Source organism: Podarcis melisellensis (assembly GCF_964234715.1).
Source record: "Podarcis melisellensis genome assembly, chromosome: 3".
In the NCBI taxonomy this organism is placed as follows: Eukaryota; Metazoa; Chordata; class Lepidosauria; order Squamata; family Lacertidae; genus Podarcis; species Podarcis melisellensis.
Window position 1 is genome coordinate 68,406,001 of NC_138530.1, and position 20,116 is coordinate 68,426,116.

Consider the following 20,116-nt stretch of genomic DNA (forward strand, 5'->3'; position numbering starts at 1 on the left):
CCCTGCCTTCTATTTAGAGCCACCACAAACATCGTCAGCACCAAGCCAGCTGTCTTGCAGAAGGACTAGGTGGCTGGAATTGCCTTGTCCTCCAGCTCTGGATATTGCCCGTTGCTCTTGTAACTTTAAGAACTGGTGCCTGAGCTTGTTGTCCTCTCATCCCTCAAATCCCCTTTCCCCTCATGTGTTATATCTTTTTCAGAATGTCGGTCTGAGGCAGTGGCAGAGCATAGATTGCTGGTGCTTGGGGTGGGCACACCAGCACCAGGGAGACAGGGCACAGAGGGTGGATGGAGCCCACCGTGCCAGCCCAGCCCTTGTTGCCAATAGCACCAGGGGGACGAGCCCCGAGGCACACAAAATGCAGCGCATGACATTGTCTCCAGTTGTCATGAAATTGCCAGGACCTTTGAAAAAACCCTTAAGCCATCATGGCTTCTCAGTTCCATGCAGAATCCCAAACTTTTAAATACAAGCCTTTCCTTCCTCCTGAGTCCCCTCAACCAAACTCAAAGCTCTCTCAGCCTTGGGCATGATTCAATGAAAAGAAATGGATATAAGGATGAAGACAAGAGCAAAATAAGAGATTAAAGGAAAAAAGGGGGTGGAACCAAGGCTGCAAACAAAGCATATATTTAACCCCCCCAAAGAATCCTGGTAACTGTAGTTTGTTAAGCATGCTGGGACCTGTGGCTCTGTCAGAGGCAAACTATAATTCCCAGGGATGCGTGTTTCAAATGCACAGTGTGTGTGCGCAATCCGAGAGATAAGGCACAGAGAAAGAAAAGTGGGTATCATGGGGTTCACAGGGGTCAGTGGGGTGAAGCAAGAGTGCGGGGGATAGCTATAAAAAGACAACAAAATAATCTGGACTCCTTGGAAGGTTTTGAATAAACATCCACAAATTTCTTAGTTGAACACATGATAGATAAGGGAAGGATATGTACAAATTTGTAACATGCAGAGAACAATTTGTGCAAAGAAATCAAAGAGGGGAGCTGAGGAAGTCCTGGGGGGGGAGGGATGGGGAAAAATAATATAATTGATTACTCGGACTGATATTTTGTTATGTTGAAATTGTTTAATAAAAATATTTTTTTTTAAAAAAAAGAGTGCAGGGGATAGCATGACAGAGAATGAGATGCAACAGAAGAGCGTGCAACAGGGTGCAGAGAAACAAGAGGTGGAGATGCAGAGACAGACAACAAAAAAAAGACAAGAGGTACTCTGAATGTGGGTACTGCAAACCTACATAAAAGAGTGGGAGCGAGTGTGTATTATAAAGAGGACCAAAAATATAGAGCTTCACCAAAATCCTTCTCCAGTTAATTTACTGATACAGCTCTCCTGAGTTTGTAAAAAACAGTGGCCCTCTGGAGTGATTCAAGTTGTGCACTCTTATTTTATACACCCCTCCCCCCCAGTTTTCCCCAGACCTCCCCCTCCCTCATAAGTCCTCCAGTGGTATCAGTTAAACAGCATGACCCGTCTGAGCTGGTAACCAGCATTTGGTTAAGGCGTGCTTGGCTCCCAGAACAGCCCTGTGCCTTGCTGATGTTTACAGGTGAAATAGGAACTGTGTTGTTGGCAGGGCTGCTTACCTAATTGACTGAAGGCAACTAAAGATCAAATGAAACAGAAACATGGCAATATTTGGTGTGTTGATGCCTTTCTTCCTGATATGCTTTAATATCGGGCAGTCTTGCCGGAATTCTGATGACTTTGTGGGTGCCAGCTCTCCGGGAGATGTTGTCATTGGAGGCTTGTTTGCAATTCATGGCAAGATGTTGCATTCAGAAGAAAACCCCCTCAAGCCAGTGATTGCCAATTGTGCCGGGTGAGTAATAATATCAACTGTATCAGGAGAATGAAAAGAGCAGGATGACATGGACATGAATGGAGCAAATGAGAAAAGCAGGATGGGGGGAAGCTTTAAATTTTTGGAATCTTTAAATCACTGTTTCTTAAAAGGGTATCAGCAACAAAAAGTGTGTGTCTGATATGCCTGGGTAAAATCTAATGTGAATGACTGTGAGAGGCTGCAATTACTTTCTATCTCTTTTGTTGTGTAATGTTATATGTACTTATCAGGAAGGTGATCCCATTAAATGTAATGGGACTTTTGAACAGGCTTGCATAGGATTCCACTGTTAGTGTCTTATTGACTTGCACCTCTTTTATGGTATATAACCAACCCCTGCATTTTTATTACCTCCATACACCACATATTAATATGGCATAAAACATAACTGGAACCCAGTCTGTATATTGGATTTCTTCTGTGTTTTACCACAGTATCCAAGATTTTCACTTTGGCCATGCTAAAGCCTGACAATGTACACCTATAAATGTATTCTCATGAGAAAGCCCTACTAAGTTCAATGGGACTTACTCCCAGAAAAGTGGGCACTTACCTTTGAGTAAATCCCATTGAACTCAGTGGGACTTACTTATGAGTGGAAATGTATATGCTTGAACTGTAGTGGCATAAAAAAATAGAGAGCATTTTTTACACAAAACCTGAGTGTTTTCAGAAAGTACAGCTGAATCTCTTTTTCTATCATTCCTTGTCAGTCCTTTCATTGCTTTGTAGACTTTACATTGCATTGATGTGTCAACATTTTGACAGTGCCAGCAAAAAGGCAATTAACCTGCTGTCCATAGACTGTTTACATTGATGTTACCCAAATGAAACTGATGTGACTACTCAGTAAGAGAGTGTTTTCAGGATTGCAGCATAACTGCTTTTAGGATGGCTGTATAAGTAATCCAGAAATGTATTCAGCTCATAATCACTGTCTACATTTAATGTAAGTTGTCCTCTTTTAGTTTTAACAAACAAATCAATTATATGTCAATATATGTGTGTATCACCAAAATCACCACATAGATACCCTATTGAATTACTGACTGATGCTTGGGATAACAGCTTAGCATAAAGAAAATCTCCAACTCCTACTGTGAAAAGGAAAGGCAATTTTTAATAACTGCTGTATATATTGAAACATCAGAACGAGAAAGACTCAAAAGTAAATAGGTATAACCTTCATACTCAACCCTACTAATTAAAATATATCCCAGTATATAATTAAAATCACCTCTCCCCAGTTAAAATGTCAAAAGCTCTAAATGGACCAGTTGAACTAAAGCTTGCAGTCTAACATAGTCCCAGTCATGTACTGTATGGAGGGGGAAGGGTCATGTATGCCACCTGGGGGGCCAACTTGAAATATCTGAGGGGGGCAGGTAAGCCCTGCCCTACATAATCACAAGATGCAGCACACAAACATTTACGGTAAATAGTAACACCCATCAACTTTGGGTGCCCCCAGCCCCCTCAAATTTTTTTGGGGGGGCAAAGAGACCTTAGCTCCTAGGAGTTGGCTCCTATGTATGTTCTCCAGTACCCCTTGAAGGTAGGGCAGAAGAAAGCTGGAGCCTGTTAATTGCGTAAGAAACAGGTAAAGCTTTCAGAATTACTGTAGGGCAGTTACAGAAGACTCCTGAGGATGCAGCTCAGTGGTAAAGCACAGTAGTTCAGTCCCTGACCTCTACACCCCAGGTAGAGAGAGTGCTGCTGTTGACATTAAGAGACATGAATGGTCTGACTCAGTCTGAGGCAGGTTCCTTTGTACCTTCTGTTTCTTGTCCCTTCCCTTATTTAAAATGTAGGGCTCTGTGGGGCCAGACAGTTAGCAAGACAAATCAAAATTGCCCCCTCTCAACAACATGCAGTTTGAAGAGCCCTTCCCTGGATTCCATACAGCACAGCTTCATATGTGGTATTGTGAGATTTGGGGTTTGGGTAGGAGAGTGTTGTGCAATTGGCCCAGAATGTTGTGCAATTGGCCCAGAATGACTGCAAATGCTACTTGATAGCTGATGACAAAGTTTCAAGGCGTATCTTCTATTAGGGAAATTGGTGGTAAATTGCCCAAGAGGGTTAAGAGATGATTGGAGAAGATGAACTCATTCTCATTCTCCTTCAGCCAGAGGGAAGGGGCATGCTAGATATGAGTGGGAAAACAACAGAAGCATATTGGACAACAGACAAGAGACTCTGAGTGGGGCACACAGAGAGAGCCAGGGAGACAACAATGTCTGAAAAGTGTGTTTTTGGAGGGAGGTGCCCCTCTCTGGAAATCTGATGTGGGGCAGTGGATTTGGCTGCCTATTGGGATGTTAAGCCGTCCCTCTACCTATGTTTGACCTGTGAATTTGAAAATAAACTCAAAGAAAAACCAAACCTGGGTTAGCACTGCAACCCAGGAACACTGTATCACTTGGAAAAAATCAAAACTGGTATTGGCAGTGGGACTGCATTTCTTTGGAGAGAAATTCTGGGTTGGTGTGGTTCAGCCATAATGAAGCATGTAGCAGCAGTTCAAGTTGTTTCAGTAGTAGTAGTAACCTCACATTGACTTTAAGGTAAGCATGAGCAGACAGACTGGAGGTCTCCCAAGTACAAGCTCTAGTCTAAGCATCATATTCCGAAGCCCAGTAACAGAATAGGCAGTTAGGCATGGATAAGCGGAGGGTGCAGGAAGCAGATGAGCTGGTGATGGGCTTAACTGGGATGATTTGCAGTCTGTAGCAAAGAACCAAGAGGCTTTGTCTGTCTAGGATCCTGGAAATGGTGGCAAGAGCCCTCTCTTGCAACTATTTCCAGGATCCTAGACAGACATAGCCTCTTGATTCTTTGGAGATGGAAGAGAAGTCCCACAAATGCAGGGAGGGGAAAGAATGTGCAGATGTTGATGCAAGATTGGGGGGTACAGTGCATGATGGAAGTGAGAATGAATGGTCATTTGCAGATTACTGTTGACAGATACTTTTTTTATCCCATTTGTGCCCATGGAAGAGAAAGAGCAGGAGGAAAAGCTTGGAAATGTTTCTGCTGGGAGAGCAGTCATCGTGTAGAGACGTGGGCAAGGAAATATCTTTTATTGACTTCTTTGCCCCATAGGTGCTTCACAAATGTGTTACTAGATGGGATAAGGCCCCACCAATTGGTGCACCCTAGAGGCATGCTCCAGCAGTGAGATTAAGACAGGATCTTACAAATTACAGCAACAGAAGAGACTGGGATCACTTCAAGATGACAGCTGTATTGAGCATTCATCCCAATTTATTTCTAAGGAGATTAGACAATGTCAGTTATTTATTAAAAATGTATTCCATTTTGTTTCTGGAGAGTTCTGGAGATGGGCAAATCTGTCAGTTTTGGTTTCTCACCCTTTCTCATGTTTCCAGTCTTTAGTGCAGTTCTCATTTCCGTGTCAGTTTGCATTGAAAAAAGTCAACATGGAATTTAATAAGCATTCCTCCTGATACACACTTTTTGTGTGCAGTTTTGCCTAATGTAATGTTTGTAATACAAACATTCACAAATATTGATATTTTCACAAATATTGATCTTCCCCAATACAGTGCATTTTGTATGTTACTTTCACAATCATATTCATTTTTATGCTTATTTTTACTGTAGTGCATGAATTGCACATTATTTGGCAGGGAGCTGCTTTGAAAAATTCAAAGAAGTGCAAATTTCGCAGGATGCCCGGTGTTTCAGTTCTCATATTGTTTTGTGTGAATTAGATAGGTTCACCTTTAAAGGCAAACTGCAAAATTGAAAATGGTTTTTAAATTTATATATGGCTACCTGGTTTTTTATGTATCTCAACATTTATGTCTTTAATGTCTATGAAACTGCTCATTTATCTTGTATAGAAAAAGCTGCTACCGTTTTAAGAAAAGTATGAGCTAGACCAATTTCTTGATAGTATGTGTGTTTGTGTTGTGAGACAGAGGAGGTGAGAGAAAGTTAATGAGGTCAGAATGTCTGCAGATGCTCCTTGTCACCAGTGGCAAAGATTCCAGACACATCTTATGTTAGGTCAATGGCCCAAGAGGGTAGGAGACAGTTGGGGGTGTGACTCATCCTTATTAAGCTGTGAGTGAAAAACAACAGAAGCAGTATGGAGGAGAAAGACACACACAGAGAGAGCTGAGGTTTGGGGCAGTGTAAGCTAACAGCATTGGGAGGGGCGCCATCTTTCTCTAGAGATCTGACATGAATTTCAAAGACTACAAAATGTCATAACCTTCCATGGTGGATACACTCTCAACATATGCACACTGCACATATTAATTTCATATCATGTGAAGTGAATTTGGGTGACATAATGATAACTGACTTTATGTGTTTCTCAACAGCTTTGAAGTTCAAGTGTTTCTTCAGAGCCTTGCCATGGTCCATGCAATCGAAACAATCAACAACTCTACACTCTTACCTGGAATTAAACTGGGATATGAAATCTATGACACTTGTGCAGAGGTCACCAGGGCAATGGCTGCAGCTCTGAGGTTTCTGTCCAAGTTCAATGCCTCAAAAGACCTCGTGGAATTCAGGTGCAACTATTCAGACTATACGCCCAGAGTCAAAGCTGTAATTGGTGCCACCTATTCAGAAGTATCTATGTCGGTTGCAAGAGTATTGAATTTGCAGCTTATACCACAGGTAAGTCACTATAAAAAGAGCTTCTTGCTTTCAACAGGAGGAGTGTTTTAATGAAATTATAGGACTCTGAATATAATTATAAGATGGCTTGGCTGGTGGGTATATATCAACATGGAAGGGACAACATTCTAGAGTACTAAATAAACAATATGCTTATTTCTTGGTTATCACATTTTAACATGGGGTAAAGAAAGAAGGCCACAACTTTATTTCCATGAATTTGGTGTGATGTGGATCGTGAGACTTTGATGGGATTGACATACCTTTGGTGCTCAGTGGAATCACCCAACCTGTTGTTGACTGAGCCGGAGTTTCAATGACCTAAGACAGCACACAGAGTGAGACACCCTGGCAGCTTGCTTCTATGTAATTGTGCACTAAGCCTTAGTCTTTGATTCAGATGCACAGTGCTTTGCAATCCCCCTTTCAGCCAATTCTTTACCTGTCCCACACCAAACATCATATGTATGATGTCATATTTGACAGGTAGATATGGCTTGGCCAAAATGGCTGGGGCGGGGGCAGCTAATTAGGCTTGCGGGCTGAAGAGACCCCACCACTGCTTTAGAATACCAGGGGACTGTCATGGTTCTGAACTGGAGGAGGAGCCAGCTCAAACTGAGGCTGGTGTGCACCCACCAGCTGGGAGTCAAACCAGGCTCTTGATGCTGGTGTTCGCTTGCACATGGTCAAGGTCCTAGGCTCCTCCCCTGTTGCACTGGCCTTCTGAATGTCAGAAGGCATGTTTATTGAGGTGAGCGACAATTCAACGATGTGATCTCCACAAGCAATCTGACAGAAAACAGCAGGGCTGCGTGCCAACAACATTTTTGCATCTTCTGACAAAAACAAATCATTTGGCACCACAGGTTTTTGTTCATCTTACTTGATTGTTTTATCTTGATTCACCCTGGTGCCGCAGCTATGGAGCTGCCAAGAAGGATAGCAAATGTGTGCGTAGGCAAACAAAACAAGCATCAAACCCACCCCCCACCATGCATACACACACACACATGTAGGGATTAGCAGTAAGTCAGGCTTGAATGACTTAATATCCCATTTGCAGTAATCAACCTGCCAACTGATCCCCCCCCCCATATATGTGGTTGCGAGCTGTTTATATTTCAGTGAACCGCAATTCTAAAAGAAACACAAAACCCTGGATTGAAAGACTTAACAAAACCATATAAAGATTTATGAACATAAACATGTTTTAAGATTCTCCAATGGAGTGCACACATCACAACTGGCAGCCACATACTGGTTCTGTCATGTGCTGAGCTGTTTATATGCAGCCCACTATCAGATCAGGAGACTTTACCCCACAACAAGGTATCTGCCCTCCTCGCTGCCTCAATGAACGCTTTGAGAAAGTTGCACAGTCTGTAAGGTGAGCCGCTGAATAGAGATTTCTTGCCACCACGTACCACATGTTGCAATTAACAGCAGCCACCGCATGGCAGCTGCCTCGTGTGTTCCTGCTTGAATTGGTAGGGGAGGAGCATGGGCTGAGTGCACAATATATCTTCAAAGTGCATTTGACGAACATTTCCCCCCTCAAAGAATTTTGGGTGCTAGATTTTAAGGGTTGCTGGGAATTGCAACTCTGTGTGGGGTAAAGCACCATGCGCAGAATTCTTCCAGTGGGGAAATGAGCTTTGGATGTGCTTTAAAAATATAGTGTGTGCACAGTTAATCTTCAAACTGAACAGAAACTGTAGAGACAGTATGAATGGTATGTAGAAACAAAACACTGCATTAGCCCAGATGTTTTCATTCAATAGAATGAGTGCGTTTTTGTTTTTTCAGATGACCTATCCTTGGGTAACCTTTTCCATATCTCTTTGAATGTCAGCCACAGAATCTCTATGTGTTGCAGAGGGCTCTGTGGTGTTGGTGTTGGGGTGTGTGTGTCATGCAGGGTACTGGCTGCCAGCCATGATACCAAACCTCACTCTGACCTGCATGAAATGAGTTAAAAATGCAAATGTAGAGTTTCAAGAAGCAGGTTTTGAAAATCCTTAATCTGAGAAAACATTTTTATCTGAATGCAAACTCTACAGTTCGCCTGGCAAGATGGGATATGCATTTTAAAGATAGCGGTGGATGAAACAGCCTATTTCCAACCTGTCAGTTTTTCCTATGTACAGAAAGAATCTATGCTACCCCATTTACATCATGTGGATAAAAAAAATACCCAAATCTGTACAATTCTACTAAAAATAAAAACTAGGTACAATCCTACCTCAAGTTACAGATGCTTCAGGTTGTGTGTTTTTGAGTTGCGCACCGCGCTGATCCCGGAAGTACCGGAACAGGTTACTTCTGGGTTTCGGCGCTCACGCATGCGCAGAAGCACCAAATCGCGTCTCACATGTGAGCACACACGGCGCTGCGGGTTGCAAACCCTGGGGGTTGCAAATGTGCCTCCCGCACTGATCACGTTCACAACCCGAGTGTCCACTATACTTACGAGGGGATTAGAAGATTGTCATTGTTCTTACTTTCTTTCTTTTTAAATAATCAACTGCTTAGAACAACTATTAACTTTACCATGTTTATCCAGTTAAAAAAGTATTTTTAAATGCTCTCAGGATGCAACCATATGTCATAATGTCCATAATGTATTGTCATTGTATTGTTGTTACGTTGTTGGATCCATGTGTGTATCGGCTCATAGATTATGCACTCTAATTCACATTTCTGTGTCCAATCCATACATGGGTTGTTGTTTTGCAAGGATGTGTGTGTGCCAGGTAAGTTTCAAAGGTAGAGCAAACCAGAATCCTCCAACATCCTTGTTAGAGGAGTGCATTGCTTGCAACCAATGAGGTGGCTGTGTAAGGTTGGCTAGTGTGAAAGCAGGAAACTGGACTAGCTAGGCCTTTGGTTTGATCCACCAGGGTTCTCTTTTCAGTCATGATATTCCCAATGTTGAAATGGTGGTAATGCTTTGGGGGTCCTGCCCAGAAAATGTGTTGCAATGGCCCATAAGTGGAGAAGGCTTTTTCAAGCAGCTTTTGGTGGTGTCTGTGGCAGGAGGCCACCATGCTGCATTTCACTCAAACTTACATATATCTGTTGGAGCGTAAGAGCACTTAGATAAAAAATGCAGCAGGAGTTGAGAGAGTGAATTATAGCCATCTCGGCTTCCCCCTTTGCAACAGCTCATTTGATGCTTCTAAGAACTAGAACCCTGGGTCTTTGCTCAGAGCTGTTCCATGCGTCTATAACGAAGCTGTTTTGTCATCTCCGCAGGTGAGTCACGCTTCAACTGCAGAAATCCTTAGTGATAAAGTCCGCTTCCCGACTTTTCTGCGCACCGTGCCTAGTGATTCTTATCAGACGAAAGCGATGGCACGACTGATCCACAGGTCAGGGTGGAACTGGATTGGAATCATAGCCACCGATGATGACTTTGGGCGCCTCGCTGTGGAGAGCTTCGGGTTACAGGCAATGGCAAACAATGTCTGCATTGCATTTAAAGAAATGCTGCCAGCTTATCTCTCGGACAGTACCATTCACGGCAAAATTAATCAAGCTCTTGAGAAGATTGTCAAGGAAACCAGGGTAAACGTCATTGTTGTCTTTCTCAGGCAATTCCACGTAATGAGATTGTTCAGAAAAGCAATTGAGAGGAACATAAATAAAACCTGGATTGCAAGTGATAACTGGTCAGCAGCTGTCAAGATTAGCACCATTCCAAACATCAGTCGCCTGGGGAAAGTGGTTGGATTTACGTTCAAAAGTGGCAACATGTCATCTTTCCACGACTTCTTGAGCAATCTACATACAGCCCCCAATGCAAACAACACGTTCTCAATGGAATACAACACTCTTATGGCAGCATGCTCACATATAAATGATCAAGATTTGAGCAAGTGCATTGGTAATTACTCTGTTGAGAGAGTTCTACAGAACCGCACTAAACCAAGTAACCAGTTTCGGAGAGAGGAATTTCTCATTGCAAACATCGAACCAGGATTTATCCATAGCACCATGCTAGCTGTGTATGCAATTGCAAATGCGATTCGGAATCAGTGCAGGGCCAGAAACTGCAAAGACCCATATGCTTTTGCCCCTTGGGAGGTATGGTTTAAACATATTTTTATTACACATATTTTCCCACACTTTTCATCCCTTCCTTTCCAACATTTCCAAGCACAAACCATTGGGCATTCCTTCAAGTGGGTATTACTTGAACAATTTGATATTTACATTCTCATTACTCTACAGCGGTTGCAGCAGCTTAAAGATTTGATACATTTGACTTAAACTTTAACATTTGTATAAATCACTGCCAAAAAGTCTCAACAAGATTTTAAAAATCTTAGCTGAAACCTAGCCGAGCTTAACCCCTGAAAATGAAAGCCAGTTCATACAGGTGGGTCATTATGCTTCATGAACAAAGCTTTTGCTCAAGAATAGAAAATAATTATAAACAACTTTTCAGAAAGTATTGCATGCCTTATTTTATATTCCCTCCCAACAATCCTGTTATCTTCTTTACGATTATTTCTGCTTAATTTTGGGGAGAACTGGATGGTGAGATAAAGTTGCAATCCCAGGGCAACACAACGTATGCATAACTGCAAAAGATCAAGAGTTTTCAGCACCTGCTGAAACCTTACTGAGGCCTGTGCTGGTTACTGATGGCAGCTTTCCCCATGACTTCTTTAAAAGTTTAATTTTCATACAATCATATATTTGTATACCTGTGAGGGACCCCAGGGGTTCTAGTTCTACCCCATTCCATGCAGGAATCTCAGCTAAAGCATCCAAGAGAGATGTTAATCCAAGCTCTGCTTAAAACCCCCAGATGAAGGAGAGTCCACACCTTCCAAAGTAGTCTATTCCATTGCTGAACAGTTCATAACACCAGAAAGGTCATCCTAATGTTTAGTTGGAATGTCCTTTCTTGTAATTTGAATCCATTGGTTCGGGTCCTACCCTCCAGAGCAGCAGGTTGCTCCATCGTCCATGTGACAGCCTTTCAGATATTTGAAGGTGGCTATCATATCACCTCTGAATTGTTTTGTACTGACTGTTAATGCTGCTGGGTTTATTTTATTGCCACTGTTTTTTTCAACTCGTGTTGTAAACTACCCTGATGTTTTCACAATAGGCAGCATATAAATATTTGTAATAAAGAAGACCACATCTGTCCAGAACAAACCCAACCAGCTGGTTTTTTGTTCCTTCTGCAAATCTCCTCACCTACATTTTGACACTGTTTGAAATACATTGATCCAGTGAGCGTATTAATATGCACGATTCTCTGGGTATTTGAGTCTTCATGCTGAAGGGTCATGTGGGGTCTGGGATCAGATATTGTTGCAGTGTTGAGAGGTTGAGACTATATTGTGGTAATCACAAACTTTTGCTCTAGTGTTGACACACAACTAATGCTGTTCTTCTTTACCTAAGAACCCAGAGGACATTCTTAAAATCACATCGTTACAACACATATACAGTATTGATATCCATTTTATGAAAATGTTACTGTTATTGCTTTCCCAAAATATTCTGGGTTTTGTGTTGTGTGGTGAGGGTGCTTTCAAGTCTCTCTCTCCCCCCACCCCGAGCTTCCCAGATCCCTCCAGGTGAAGAAGATCTGTCCGGTATGTCCCTTAGTGCTGTACAGTATTGCAGCTCTCCTTCCACAGCATATTCAGTCTGAGTTAGGGATGGAGGAATAATTTGTTTTACATGGATCTGAGTGAGCATTGCCCTGCCCCAGACCTCTTCCTGTACTGGGTGCCCACTTATGACCAAGCCACTTGTGCAATTCAATGTGAAATCATTTGCAAAAAAATATGCACAACATATTTATTTCACAAAATTTATATAATGCCTAAAAGTGGTTTACATAGATGAGTCAACGCTCCTGTGGAACTATGTATTTGAAGCATAGTTTTGCAAGAATGAATACATCAGGATTTTTATACATACATACATGTTGTTGTTGTTTAGTCGTTTAGTCGTGTCCGACTCTTCGTGACCCCATGGACCAGAGCACGGCAGGCATTCCTGTCTTCCACAGCCTCCCGCAGTTTGGTCAAACTCATGCTGGTAGCTTCGAGAACACTATCCAACCATCTTGTCCTCTGTCCTCCCCTTCTCCTTGTGCCCTCAATCTTTCCCAACACCAGGGTCTTTTCCAGGGAGTCTTCTCTTCTCATGAGGTGGCCAAAGTATTGGAGTCTCAGCTTCAGGATCTGTCCTTCCCGTGAGCACTCAGGGCTGATTTCCTTAAGAATGGATAGATTTGATCTTCTTGCAGTCCATGGGACTCTCAAGTGTCTCCTCCAGCACCATAATTCAAAAGCATCAATTATTTGGCGATCAGCCTTCTTTATGGTCCAGCTCTCACTTCCATACATCACCATAGCTTTAACTATACGGACCTTTGTTGGCAAGGTGATGTCTCTTGTATATATACATACATACATACATACATACATACATGTGTTTGTGTGTTGCTTTCTTTAGGAAACCAGGAATGTAAATGCATATAATATTATCAATATCAGAATGCATATAACGATGTACAAAACAAGGTTGGTCAGGGACATGGATTAATTGTTAAACCACTGTGTGAATGTACCTCAGACAGCAGTTGTTGGGGAAAGGGGCATAGTGGGATTCCCAGCCATTCTCCTCTGTTGGAAATGTACAGCTATGAGTGCCATGAGCCTGTCCTGTGAGCCCTAAACTAGCTTGCTGTCCTCAGGTGCACCGGAGGAGACATTGCTATTGTTAAAGTAAGATTTAACTGCTAGTCCAGTCAGGTTCTATATGTAGAATGAAGGGGTACCATCTTGCCCTTTGCCTTGAGCAGAAAAATGTATTGGGCCTGGCCTGGGAAGCGGGTAATTTTATTTGGGACCGTGGGCTGTGGGGAATGCTAAGCACTCCCTATCCCCTCTCTGCTATCCCCAGCTGCAATTTAGATGGGAAAAGGAGATCTAAAGGCAATGCTATTTGGAAAGGGAAGTGTTAAACTGGTGAGGTTGATTCCAAGAGAGGACAGACAGGACACAGAAAAGCACAATCTGAAAAATAGAGCGATCCAATTGACCGGAATAGAAATCACACAGCTTTTCTATTGATTTAAAAAGAACTCTGATGTTCCTGACCTCTGAAAAGAAACAGAAGCTTAACAGGGGAAAACATGATATTTTGTTCAAGACACTATGCAGGTGCCCCATAAAAAGTGAGTGAACGAAGTGTGCCCATTCCGCAGTAAATGCCCGATGTGAGGCAGCCAAAGCTAGAGAGGGACATTAGGCAAAGAAATGAGAATTGACCACCTTTATCTAGGGACCTGGGCAGCAGTACTCTCTTCTGCATTTTTTACATAGTTAACCAACGTTTATTTTAAGATAAACAAAGTTGAAGCACCATGACTGCATGTGACCCTTTAGCTTTCTTTGACCTTCTGTGACTGAAGAAAGATTTTTGCTGTTGCCTAAACTTCTTTTTTCAGGGAAAGATATACTAAGGGGTGGAAGGATCTATCAATTTCAGTTCTCTCAGTTTTTCATTTTTAAGAAAACTTTAATTCAGTTCTACATGTTTCTGGTGCAATTTGTGATTTATTTTTAAAATCAGCATCAGTATGGACTTTTCACTAATGTACATATTTTTGCAAGCAATTTTTCCTGATACAATGCATTTTTGTTATCTTCACTAATGTCTTCATTTTTTAAATGCACACTTTCCCCCCATATATACATTTTTTGTAAACATTATTTGGTTGGACAACTGCATCACAAAATTCAGAAAAGTGCAAATTCCCAAGGATAGCTGTGTTTCAGTTCTCAGATTCACCTTTAAATGAGAACTGAATCTAATTTCTCCTCCACTCCCAGACCACAAGGTTACATATTTTTTTAGCAGAGGAGAAATGAAATGTCATAGACAAATAGGAAATTTATGAAACATTTGAATACATTTTTTCTTCATTTTGAATGTCTTCAATTTTAAACTTTTGCTTACGAAATTAGACTTCAGAGTACTTTAAAAAAATACCTTACCTCTTGTGCCTTGAAAGCAATAGCCATAGGGCAATAACGTTAGACTATTAAATGTGAATATTCAACACTTTGACAACTTCTCCCCAGAATGATCCTTTCCCAGCTCTACTTTGTTAGTGGGAAAGCAGCTTCACAAGTGATTCTTAGAGCTGCTTTTCATGCCCATAATAAACACGATTCCAAATTGGAAAATGGAATCTGGACATTCTAAAATATTCAGGAAGGATGAATCTAGGAATAAAACACATCAGCAAAGAGGTGAGATCAGTCACACTGTGATCAGTTTGATGGCGATTAGTCACATAACAAGTAATTATACAGTCATTTTTTATTGGGAATCCTTTCTGCAAACTGATAAAACTCAAGTTGCCCAAATATGATTATAATGAGTGAAGTGATCTGGCCTCTGGAAGCATTTCTTTTTCTTCTGATATGTTTTTGAATCGTACTCCCCTCTATAAAATGCTACTATATGCCATCTCTTTTCCCTAAGCACTGATTTGCATCACTATTCACTTTTATCCCTGCAGTTGCTTGAAGAACTGAAAGAAATCAGGTTCACTGACAATGAAAGGGAAGTCTATTTCGACTCTCACGGAGACATCAACACAGGCTATGATGTGCTGGTTTGGAAGGAAATTGATGGGCGGATGGTGATTTCCAACATAGCAGAGTACGACCTTGAGAAAGATGACTTCATCTTTGCAGATGAGGAAGATGAAATGGAGTTCCTGAATCTAAAGGTATTTAGAGGCGTACAGATAAAACCAAAGGGATTTTAAACACTTCTGTATTTATCCTCTTGTTTTCAATTTTTATGGTTGAAAGAATGGAAAGCAGAAACTGGGGAAACAGAAACAGAAGAGGTTGTCATTACAACTGACTTATTGAACAGAATGGTATTAATGTGATGGTTACGCCAACAGCATTTTATCCAATAAGTCGGTTGTGATGAGCTTGTAATTCTAAATAGGCAGGAATTGGTGCAAGCTGCAAGTAGTGCAAACTGTATTTGCAAAATACAGTGTGCATGCTGAATGTACACCCAAGACCCACAATTTGCATATGTCATGCGTGCTTAAACTTGGATCAAAACTTAGTCATGATTTGAGTAGACCCACTGAAATCAATGGGACTTAAGCTCAACACGACTAATGAAAGTTCCAAACTTTCCAAAAGTTTGTTTATGCAGAGTGCCCACCCCCATTTCACCGCAACATGGAAGAGTGCACTGACAACCTTTCAGTGTATGGCCAGTGACTCCCCTCAGCCTCTTTAACGGGGGAGCCAACTGTGTGCTGTCAGGTAGGCTCCCACCCCTTTTAACTACGCAAAGAGCTCCGCCTCCCCCCACCACAGATAGGTTCATTAGAACTGAGATTTGGCTGGAACCTCAAAGGGCTGTGACATGGGGAGGCGGACCAGGAACTTCTGCTGTTGTCTCAGGGATTGGGGTGCTGCGCGCAGCCACACAAAGGGTGCCCTCCGGTTGATGGGAGAGCAGTCATTGTTGATTATTTTTCTCCAGGTTTCGTTTGCCTCTTTTGTTTTGCAGAACATTCAGTCCAAATGCTCCAGCAAATGCAGCCCAGGACAGGTGAAGAAAGTTTCCGCAAGCCCACATACCTGCTGCTACGAGTGTATAAGCTGCCCCGAAAACTATTACACTAATAAATCAGGTGTGGAATCAGAATAGAATGTTTACTTAAGAATAATAATTTTAATGTATTTTTCTGTGAATCAAATATATTGTTGATTGTTTCAGGAGCCATAGAAATTGTGGGGTGGCAGGTGGGGGGCAGACAAAAGCAACCTGCATTCGCATGCACAATCCAACTAAAGTACATTTTCTGAAAAAGCACTGAAGTGGAGTGCCCTGTGTTTCTAGTCATTGTGACTCAGTTAAGTGGCATGGGCAACAGTCCTCTGCTGGAACACCTGAATCCCAGTTCCAGTTGAAAAGGCCTGGCTTCTGTGTGACTACATTAACTTAAATCAGGGGTACTTGATTTACCTGAGGGCACATTTGGAAATCTAATAAACTGTTGTGGGCACCACAGAGCACCCATTTCACAGGGTAACAACTGGTGATCCTCAGACACCACCTCAAAATCATATGCACCCCTCAAAAACCAAATAAAAATAAAAACAGGCGAAACCCCCTCAAAAAAATAGGTACCCCCAACACCAGAAAGACCAAAAACCCCTCAGTTAAAACAACATTGGGAAATCAATGGGCTTTAGAAGGTGCCAAGAGAGGCATCTGAGGGTGCTGTGGTATCCATGGGGAGCCCCATGTTAAATATTGAATGTAATGGATCTAACATGATTGTATTATTTTTCTATATGCATTTTTACATTGCTTACAAAGATAGGCTATTGATCAGTATATACCGGTAAATGCAGTTGTTGTTGTTGTTTGCTAATAATATGTATTGGCTCTCAAAACAAAATGAGTTCATTATAATGGACCACAATTGTGCATTAAATTGCCCTAATCTCTTCAATAAGATGCACAGCACTGCTAGGGGCTAGTTGTCAAGAAGTCTCTTGTTTCTCTCTGCACAGATATGGATTACTGCATTTTATGCAACAACAGGACACACTGGGCCCCTGTGAACAGTTCGAGGTGCTATAGGAAGATGGTTCAGTACCTCAACTGGAATGACTGGTTTGCTATTTTGTTACTGGTACTCTCTGTCCTTGGAATTGTGTTGATTTGCAGCATTATCATAATATTTACTAAAAACGTGGACACTCCTGTTGTAAAGGCATCGGGCGGCTTGACTGTCTGCTATGTCATCCTTCTCTGTCATTTCCTTGCTTTTGTGAGCACAGGCTTCTTCATCGGCAAGCCCATGGCGTACAAATGTAAAACCCGGCAAGCTCTCTTTGGCATCAGCTTTGCGCTCTGCATTTCGTGCATTTTAATTAAGTCTCTGAAAATTCTGCTGGCCTTCAGCTTTGATCCCAAGTTACAAAAATGGCTGAAGGGCCTCTACAAGCCCATTCCCATCGTGTCCTTTTGCACGGGGATTCAGGTCATGATTTGTGCTGTCTGGATCAGCGTTCGAAGCCCTTTTGTGGATGAGAACTTCTCCATCCGGAGAGTCATTATTCTGGAATGCAACGAGGGTTCGGCTGTAGCCCTGGGGATCATGCTGGGTTATATAGCTCTTTTGGCGTTCATATGCTTCATATGCGCTTTTAAAGGGAGGAAGCTCCCTGAGAACTACAACGAAGCCAAATTCATAACGTTTGGCATGCTAATCTACTTCATTGCGTGGATTACCTTTATCCCCGTCTACACAACTACTTTTGGCAAGTACTTGCCAGCCGTGGAAATCATTGTCATTTTAATATCCAACTATGGGATCCTGTGCTGTACATTCCTCCCCAAGTGCTACATCATACAGTATAAGCAAGAGACAAATACCAAGTCGGCCTTCCTGAAAATGCTTTACAATTATTCGTCCAAAAGTGCAGGGAGTCTAAGCGTGAACCAAAGTTCTCTGGGCTCGAAAAGTGAGTCGCCTCCGATTCCCAGTGCAAACGCTTGTTGCAAAACGAAGGGTCAGAAAAACTGGGTGAATGGCAGCTGCCATTTCCAGGCATCTGGGTACAGGGAGATCAGGAGGGAATTGCAACCCACAAATGCAGCAGGGCCCACCATCCCAAGAAGAAGACTCTCTAGCATATGACGCAGTTGTGGTAAGAAATGTAGTTTTAGGACAAGCAAACCTTCTTTGATCTCCCCATAAGTCAGCTTTCCACAGCCTATGGTCTTTCAAATGTTATTAGACTACAAATCACATCATCCCCAACCATTGCTAGCTGGGGCTGATGGGAGTTGGAGTCCACTGCTTAGAGTGTTAAAAAATAAATTAAAGGGTTACGCATGTAGGTTTATTTTGGATGGCAACCACACACAAAAATGTCCAAAGAAAGAGTTCAAATGATGAAGCTTAATGGCATGTCCTTCGACAATAATTGCATTCCATACATGTTTCCATCCCAATGGAGAGGCTGAATGACAAAAGTTAAGGGGAAGATCTATTTTATTATACAAATAAATGCCAAATGACAATTATGTTTTGAAGACACCTAGCGCCCAAAGGTAAAAGGCCTCATTATAAAGTTTATGGTGCAAACAACCATGGATCAAGTACTTCATTGCCATTTGAATTGGTTGCACCATTAGCACTTAGTGTTGCTGGCTGATTAGTTTCCAATACAAGATCTCCCACAACTGCATAGATAACTTTTGTATGTTAATCCTGGTTTTACTTTTATGTTTGTAAATCAGAAGGGCATGTCGATCAGGAATAGTTGAATTCTTTGACAAAATAATCAGGTCTATAATGAATCTCACAGTAATTCCATTTATAAGTAATTATATGAGAAAACACATTTAAAATGCTTAGCAGGTTGTCTCTGCCACATTTGCTTTTTCTTAGTGGATTTGGGTTCACATGGCTGGAATCACCTATCATTAGACCACTATTTTCTTCATCAGTAACCCTATATATGGAACCATAGGGTGAAACAGTGACCTCCTTGGAGCAAATGAGAACTTCCATTGAACCTTTTAGGGGGCAGTTCTGCACCCATTGTTCTTGCTGCAAAGCCACACATTATGTGCACGTATATGCACCTATTTAGGAGTAATGTGATTCACAGAAATTAAATTTGTATTTAGAAGACAATCCTGTACCTACTTACCTGGGAGTAGGCCACAGCAACCTCAGTGGGGCTTACTTCTGTGTAGGCTTGGATAGGATTGCACAGTACCTATGTGTGTGATCTCTGAGCCTTTGGGAAAAATGTGTGAAGATGCACACATACACACACACAACCACTTGTAAATATTTGTTTGTAAATGCTGTTACCAATACCTCAGAAGTCCTCAGTGTTAAGCATTTTGCCGTTGAAAGCTGGCTGTGTTTGTGGCTTTATATCCATCTGAAAGTGACAAAACTATAACACTTTAATAAAATATCGACTTTTTTCAGCAGCTGGCTACCTACAGCATTGTTGAATGGATTTATGTGTACTGGGATCTTCTCATTATAAAGGAATACAAATATACTGCTATTAAAAATAAACTTTTAAATTTATGTTCTTCCTGGACATTTCTTGTGAGCAATCAGTTATTGATTGATTGATTGATTGATTGCACTTATAGAAAGCTTTCCATCCATAGATCTCTTCATAATCTTCTGACATGTACATGAATGATGATCAAGAAAAGAAGGAAGAAGTAAAGATTCGTGGACAGTCTAGGCTGCTTTGTGTGAACTGTGAACCAACATTAGCAAGACTCATCTGTGGATTGTGCATTGCAAGGGAAGATTTGTAGTGGTCAGCAAGCTTTCTTTCATGGAAGTTTGCTTCCAGTTATTGATCTCGCTGATCTGCCCTGATAAGGTTTTTGAAGATGTCACAGTTCCCACAGAACACGGTTTGAGAATCAGCATGTTAGGTTAACAACTGAATTATTATTATGATTCTCTGTGGCAGCCCCCTAGGTTGTGGAACTCCCTTCCCACAGAGGTGT

At 41.8% G+C, this 20,116-nt stretch overlaps 1 protein-coding gene across 1 annotated transcript; it reads left to right on the forward strand.

The window, feature by feature from the left end:
* Window positions 1-1,578: 1,578 nt before the first annotated feature.
* On the forward strand, window positions 1,579-19,689 carry GPRC6A (G protein-coupled receptor class C group 6 member A). Its single transcript, XM_081904964.1, has 6 exons — window positions 1,579-1,837; window positions 6,217-6,520; window positions 9,779-10,609; window positions 15,090-15,302; window positions 16,115-16,238; window positions 17,128-19,689. Exons 1-6 carry the CDS (start codon window positions 1,644-1,646, stop codon window positions 18,258-18,260), a joined length of 2,799 nt encoding a protein of 932 aa, XP_081761090.1. The 5' UTR covers window positions 1,579-1,643; the 3' UTR covers window positions 18,261-19,689.
* The last annotated feature ends 427 nt before the right edge of the window (window positions 19,690-20,116 follow it).

What these genes read in the sequence shown, in the direction of transcription:
- GPRC6A (XM_081904964.1), top strand. Translation starts at nt 1,644, where the DNA reads ATGGCAATATTTGGTGTGTTGATGCCTTTCTTCCTGATATGCTTTAAT. An exon ending in GTGATTGCCAATTGTGCCGG is followed by an intron (nt 1,838 to 6,216) that starts GTGAGTAATAAT and finishes GTTTCTCAACAG; the next exon opens with CTTTGAAGTTCAAGTGTTTC. An exon ending in ATTTGCAGCTTATACCACAG is followed by an intron (nt 6,521 to 9,778) that starts GTAAGTCACTAT and finishes TCATCTCCGCAG; the next exon opens with GTGAGTCACGCTTCAACTGC.